Source organism: Crocuta crocuta, unplaced genomic scaffold (genome assembly GCF_008692635.1).
Source record: "Crocuta crocuta isolate KB4526 unplaced genomic scaffold, BGI_CrCroc_1.0 scaffold340, whole genome shotgun sequence".
Classification (NCBI taxonomy): Eukaryota; Metazoa; Chordata; class Mammalia; order Carnivora; family Hyaenidae; genus Crocuta; species Crocuta crocuta.
Window position 1 is genome coordinate 367664 of NW_027530642.1, and position 7652 is coordinate 375315.

General features: G+C 42.4%; 1 protein-coding gene across 3 annotated transcripts in view; it reads right to left on the reverse strand.

The window, feature by feature from the left end:
* GRIA1 (glutamate ionotropic receptor AMPA type subunit 1) overlaps positions 1-7652 on the reverse strand; it is a 297691-nt gene that overhangs the window by 139863 nt on the left and 150176 nt on the right. For all 3 annotated transcript variants that reach the window (XM_077768974.1, XM_077768972.1, XM_077768973.1), the window contains exons 3-4: positions 4105-4344; positions 989-1173 (exon numbers count right to left, since the gene is read on the reverse strand). In XM_077768974.1, the coding sequence (XP_077625100.1) occupies positions 989-1173; positions 4105-4344 (425 nt within the window). The remainder of the gene's footprint in view (positions 1-988; positions 1174-4104; positions 4345-7652) is intronic.

Genomic DNA, 7652 nt, shown 5'->3' on the forward strand with positions numbered 1-7652 from the left:
GATTTCTGAGCTGGCAGCAAGATTCCTGGTGGGGGTCCCAGGGTCTAGAAAGGCCATCGACAAGCTCTGTCATATTGTCAAGTACCTAAAACTATTATCTTTAGCTACTTTCTTGCTAGCTCACCTGCATACACAAGTGTCATTCAACAAGACAGGAGATGGACACAAAGTCCTGTTACTTGTGCAGTGGGTACATGCTCCAGCTCAGACAAAGGCAAGAACCATGGCTTAGAGACCTCTGGCTAAAAGCTGTTGAGATTTACAGTGCCCTTTCCTACAATGTATAATCAATGGATTTCTCAGACAAAGGAGTGTGTTCAAGGAAACAGTAGGAAGAGACGTGCTTGCTGCTTCTTTGGACTCTTAAAACAAACAGGTCAGTGGGCCAGATGGACGAAATGCTGATTGCTAGACCAGGGAGTGACAGAACCCAGAGCTTAACCCAGGAATCTGGCTCTCCAGGCTGTATTCCCCACGTTCACGAACTCTAAAGTGCAACATAATCTCCTTCTTACCATAAAGGGAAACAAGGGGTAAGTTTTTGGTCAGCTCCTCTGAGAACAATTGGAAGGCCCAGGTCAAGTCTCCCATTGTTTGCGCTATTTCATAAGAATGAAATAGGGGTACCTGGGTGGCTCAGTCAGTTTAGCCTCTGACTTCAGCTCAGGTCATGATCTGGCTGTTCGTGAGTGCAAACCCAGTGTCGGTCTCTGTGCTGACAGCTCAGAGCCTGGGATCTCTCTTTTTCCCTCTCTTTCTCCCTCTCTCTCTCTGCCCCTCCCCTGCTCACTTGCTCTCTCTCTCTCAAAAATAAACATTAAAAGATTTTTTAAAAATCAGAATTAAAATTTATAAATTATGGAATATGAGGAAGTCACCTATCTCATTTGGTCAAGAGCTCTCTTTGTCACACTCAAGGCAAAAGGCCATCCAGCCTGTTCTTGAACCATCGCTTTCACCCACTCTCAGCCTTTGCTATTCTTACTACCTGGCCCAAGATTGCGTTGAGACGTTCTGATTCACAGTCCACTACCACTAGCCGCTCCTTTTTCTTTTCCAGGTCCTGGAAGAGCATCCGGTATCCCTCCTCTGTGGTTGTCAAAATGTTGACCGCTGTCACCTGCCAGTTCTTCTCAGCAGCTGTGTCCAGTACTTTCTGCAGGACAGACAAACCTGGAAATTGGGTAAGACAAGAGAAATGGCAATCAGGATACATAGGTACTGCCCTGCCTCCACTCGGCACCCACCTCCCTTGTCTACCCCCATCTGACTCATCCACCAAGCTCAGCTCCAGCTTTCTCCCACTGTGGAAGTCTGAGCTCACTGAAGGCAGGCAGTGGGTCTCTTTTGTGCTTCTGTTTTCAGAACTTAGCAGGCAGTGTGCTTAAAACAGAACCCAAGGCTCAAATCCTCATGCTACAATATGCTGGTTAAATGGTCTTGTACGGACTACTTTGCTTCTTCAAACTTTAGTTTCTTTCAAGGGCAAAATGGTAATGATAAAAATCCTACCTCACAGTGTCATCATGAGTATTAAATGAGAATGTCTGATACATGGCAAGGATTTTAGAAATATTCATTATTATTGGGCATTTAGTAGCTGCTTAGTAAATGTGCCAACCCAATATCTAAATAGGCACATAATAACTGTCAAATTCATGAATGTTCAATATGTCTCAATAACTAATACTTTGCCTTTTACACAGTAGGTATTCAATCAGTGTGTACTGAATTAAATTATTCTCTTCTGATTTATAGTTAAATGACAGAGGAGCCCTTTACTCAATGCTACTTTGTTTCATCTTTAAGACGTAAATGGTGTCTTAGTTTCCTACTGCTGCCATAACAAATCACCTCAAACTCAGCGGTCTAAAACAACACACTTTATCATTTTATTTTCAGTTTGAAATGAATCTTCTTGGGCTAAAATCAAGGTGTCGATGCGGCTGTGTTTGCTTTCTGGAGGTTCTAGGGGAGAAAATTTTCTTGTCTTTCCAACTTCTAGAGGCTGCTTGTGTTCCTTGGTTTATGGTCCCTTCCGACTTCAAAACCAGCAGTAACTGGACAAGTTTGTCACACATCACCCCCTGACACTGACTCTCCTGCTTCCAACTTCCACAGTTGAGAACCCCTCTGATTATGCGGGGCTCAAGTGAATAATCCAAAATAAAGTCTCTAAGGTCAGTTGATTAACAACATGTATTCCATCTGTAACCTTAGTCCCTCTTGCCATATAATAGAACATACTTAAGGTTCCCCAAATTCTCAGAACATAGACATCTTTAGAGAGAAGGATGGAGATCAAATTTCTGCTGACTTTAGATGGTTATTTCACTCTTGAATTATTAATCAATCTTTTGTATGTATATCATGTCATGCCTCCCTGTAACACTGCTAATCCCTCCCACAGTGACGAATATGGTGCCTGACCTTAAGAATCATCTACAGGTTGATTGGTCTGTTACTCCTTCTTATCTCTGTTTCTTTTTTTCAGTACAAGTTGTTTGGTGTGCTTAAACTTCATATTTACCGAAACTTTACTATGTGTCTGGCACCATTCTACTAGCTTTCTTGTTTTCAATTTACTTAATCCTGTGAGATACATATCATTATTTTCACCATTGAACCACAGATGTGAAAATCAAGGCTCAGAGAGATTTAGTCATTGGCTTAAGGTCACACAGCTAGCAAATGGTAGAGCTCTGAGCTTAGAGTTCTGAGACAGGCAGAGTCCTTTTAAGAGCATTGGTGTTTCTGCCAACCCCAGCGGTGACTCTGTAATCAGAATTATATTTTTCTTGATTTTGGGAATAGGTTTGCCACTTCCAGGCCTCAAGCTTCAGTAGGCAGTGAGGCTGTCCTGAAATATCCCTTCTGCAGGTAATCCTCACAATGACTGCTGTTTGAGAAGGGAAATCCCAAAATAAGGAGAATGGAGGGGAAAATTGATGAAAACAGGGTGTTTCTGGGTCTCTCCTACTAGCTCCTCCTCATTGAGTGATGCCTGCCTAACATTGCCCCCCCCAAAAAACAGTTTCACAAGACACTCTTCTACTCAAAAGTCTCATAAGCCTTTCTACAGGAATCTCCTAAAAAACCCCCTTTCACTCAGGGCAAAATTCCTCTTCCTCAGTTCTCACACCTTGCAAAATGACTAAGTTCTGATGACTATTGAGTGTGCAAGGGAAAGGTAGGAGAGTAAAATACAACCACCACAGGTGCCAGAAAAAAGAGGAAGTTTCCATTTAAGGATTAGGAAATAGAGAAGCAGTGTTTGAGCAGTCTGCAAAAAAGAGAAGGCATTCATGTATGTAGATCTGGGAAAGGAGGTGCATTCCAGAAAAGAGGGACAATGTAAGGAAAGATGCAGAGAAAAAAAAAGCTTAGGAAACATTTGGAGAATGTGATGTAAAACTCAAAATGAAAGTGGAAAGAGAACTAGAAGGGCCTGGAGGGATGATGGTGATGATGGTGATGATGGTGATGATGGTGATGATGGTGATGATGATGATGATGATGATGATGATGATGGCAGTTCATATGTATGGAGGACTCTGAGCACTTGTGTCCCAGGCACTGACGGGAACTTTCTAGTCACCTCATGCAATCCTCATAGCAACTTTAGGAGGTAGAGATTAGGTTTATCTTATTATAGAGATGAGGGAATGAAGGCACAGAAAATTTTATCCCCAACATAAATGGTCAAACTGAGGCAGAGAGAGATTGCACCAAGACAAACAGTGGGAGAGGGGAGGACACAGAATTTAGATCCAGGTTTGTCTGACTTTAGACTCTGTGCTCCTAACCACTACACCATGAGGCATGAGCCAGTCAATGGAGGCCCTTGGGCTTTGAGCCTGGACTCAGGAGCCGTGGAAGCCTGGTGAGCTGTAGAGTAACATGGTGTGTTAAGAGGATTACTCTCTCAAAGGATCCATTTCCACACTGAGTTGGAGATTAGCCATGAGAAATCAGGCCATAGAAATAAAGCATTTCTGGATCATTCCACCCTTGCTTTTCAATGAGGCAGGGAGGCATCATCTTCTTTCCTCCCAGCAATTTTCTCCCCAATCTCAAGTCTCCCTCCCCTAACCCTTGGCTTACCCCGGTCGGCATCATAAATGTAGACAAATTTCTGCCACTTGTAATGGTCGATGATGCTGATAAGAGCATCCTGGAGCTCAGGGCGCAGCTGAAGGACAAACTGATTGGAGGTGTCAACGGGAAAGCTCGGTGTAATGAAGCAAACATGGAGGGCCCCACAGAAGGAGGTCAGCATGTTGACAGTTCTCCGCTCATAAAACCCAAAGATGGCATAGACTCCTTTAGAGAACTGGGAACAGACTGGAAGAGAAGAGAAGGATTAATAGAAATTTTTACAAGGAAGCTGGCAGATGGCTCCAAAACTAATCCATCCACTAGTTCATTCATCTGTCCCATTCATGAGTTCATCCCAACTCATCATCCTTCCATTCATCTGTCATCTGGCCATCCACCCATCCAACCACACTATCCATGCATCCTTCCAACCTACCAGTCTGTCCAACTGTCCGTCCATTTTACATGACTTTGCATCCCACTCACCCATCCATCTGTTTAACCCACATGTCCATCAGTCTAATGAACCAATGTTCAGAAGGTGCCAATTCCATGACAGATGTTACCATGTTTATTAATGATAAATATACTAAACCATATGTTCTCTTACTTTATCTCGGCAATGATCTTTTTAATGTAGAACAGGGATGACTGAATCATTTTTAAAAGGGAAAAACTAAGACACAGAAAGTTAGCGAACATGTGCAAGATGGCACAGCTAGGCCATATCTCAGTTAGGTAGACATCTTAACTCCCATCCAGTCATCTTTCTATGACACTGCCCATCACTTTAAGGCAAAGCATTAAAAGTTGCTACAGAAAGAAGTTCTGGCTTCTTGCTTCAGATCCATGTTGAAGAAAACAAATGTTGATTTTCTTCAATTTGCCTTTAGCTTGTGGTGTACATTTCTCTGCCAATGTTCACTTTGTGTTTGCACATCCTGCTAGCTGACTTTTCAGACCCCCCAGTGTATCAGATATAGTAATAGCATAACTGTGTGAACATCTCCATGGGAGCCATTTTGTAAGAACCCAGTCCTGGATTATGGTTTATTACCCTGCTGGCTAGAATATAAAGTTAAAAAACTAAAGTCATACGGAAAAACCCCAGGTCAGTTAGTTACTAAACTCATTTTAATATGTGAAACAGGATGAGGGTTGACACTCTTATCCCAGTTAGGTAGGTGACCAACTCTAAAGCTATCTCCCATGCCTGAAATTACCCTGCGAATTTACCCTGGATGATGAAGCAGATGAGTCATCCTCAAACACAGTAGCAGTATTTTAGGGTACTTTGCCATCCTTTCACATATATTAGTCTATCTAGTTCTCATCATAACCCTGGAACTTTGGCATTATCAGTTTTTGCTTTTTAAGATGAAATTGTAATGCTATTAGATCTTTTGTTCTCTTTAGCACATCACCTGCTTCCATGACCCCGCATTACCTTGTATGTGGGGTCTCAAATTATGCTGTATAAGCATTGCCCAAATGTGTTCTGTGAAACATTCAACAGAATGCTCCTTAAAAAAAGAAAAGACATCTTTGGTCAAATAAATTCGGGAAACAATGCATAACTTGTCCATGTCTTGGAAGTGCAAGCTGCATACTAGTTACTTAAAAGATTGTGAGGAATCCTGTTTAACTTTAACCCAGATCTTGTCAAGTCTGTATGTCCTCAGGATCCTTTGTTGGTGAATACTTTTAACTGGTCCATGCTGCACTAAAAAATGCAACTCACCACCAGTACCCAGTTGCCTATTGTGAGACTTAGCTCCCATTCAGTCTGTGAAGCTAATGGGCTTGAAAGTTCATCTCTTAAAGATTGCATTTGAACTCTATACGTCATCTGTCTGATCCCCACTGAAAACCAGCATACTGTCTACAGGAAACTGGGCAGGAACACATAAACATCTGCTTGCATACCTGAAGTTACTGGGCACTCACTACCTCTCAAGGTGCCCAATCTCCTGACTCTTTGAGATCAGAGCTTCATGGAATATCTGCTCTTAACCCATTCCACAGCCCTTGTGGTATCTGAAGGTAGTTCTCATGGACTCTAGGCTTATGGCATTTCGTTTTCAGCAGTGAATCCCTTCTCCACTGCAGAACAAGAGGTATCTTTTTAATTGGCAAAAACAAACCAAAACAAACAAAACACAATTTCCCTTCCTTGTGCAAGACCTCTCAAAAGTTTTGAGGCTTCCCATTGTACATAGGAAACATCTGACTAACTCAGAGCCTGAATAACTGGTCCCTCAGATCCCTCCTACCTAATACCCCTCTCCCTGCTCTAGCCAGGTTGTATTCCTTGGGGCTCTAAGCTCACTTTGCCCTGAGACTCAGCAGCAGCCACTCCCTTCCTCCATCTTCAGGGCTCTTCCCTTATCTCTTTGCAAAGATCACTCACTCCTTTTCTACAGTTTTATTTCAGGTCAAATCTCACCCCCTTAAATATGGTCCTTCCTTCATCATCTCTTCTCAGTTGTGACCACACCCTTCCCATACCTGTGTCTTTGTCACATCTCCCTGCCTTATTTCTCAGATTTGAAATAATTTCCTTTTTCTTTGCTTGTTTATTTGTGGCTGCTTGGGTCAATGTTAATCTCTGAAAACAGGGGTCCCACTTGTGCCCCAGAGCCAGCAGAGTGCCTGAGACAGGGAAGGGTTTAATAAGTATTTGTTGGATGAATGAATGAATGAATGAATGATGAATGCTTGATGAGAGGGTCCACATGCCCTTCAGCAGGGTATGAGGGGGAACTGGGCCCAAACAGAGATGACTTTTGGATCACTCTGGACCTCCTGACTCTCTAAAGTAGCTATTTATTCTTTCCCACTCATACTATTTTTTCTTTCACCCTAATGAGGACATTCTGTCTGTTCACAGCAGACAATAGGTACTGTCTTTAAATATCTATTGTAATTGCCAGAATCAAGATTTCCATAAATATGGGTTTCTCCACCAGGAAGCATACATTGTGTATTATTCTCCCTATGTTAAATATAGATTTGTCAAAAAGCACAATCCATCTTACTGAGTGAAATGTATAGAGGAAGCACATAAACCTGTTAAAATATTATAATATCCTCTGTATGGTATTTTTAGGATTTCTTCTCCCCCTGCTGCAATGAAATATTATCCTGTGGGATATAAATCTTATATTCCAGATTTATTCCCTCATGTCATCCGCTTGGATTCACACCTTTAGTTAGGCCTCTGGGGCCCTCATGGCTGGTGTTTTTTTGCCAGAATTTAGAAGCAAAGGAGGAGATGCAGGTGTAAGAAATAAGAGTAGGTGCACATGGGCAAATCCTTAGATACACAAGAGGCCTCCCTCAAATTAATCTCCCTATTTTCCTTTTTCAAATTTATCTTCTCTTAAATTGAGTGCTTTATCCTCTAAGGCTAAGAGGGTATACTTACCCATTGCTCCCTAAAAGAGCACAGCTTGGAGGTAGCCTGGCCTGGATTTATCTGACTGGACCTTCGCCCTCAGAGCCGCTTGGCACCTGAACTTCAAGCTAGCTCCTCATCTCAGCCAATCAGGAAC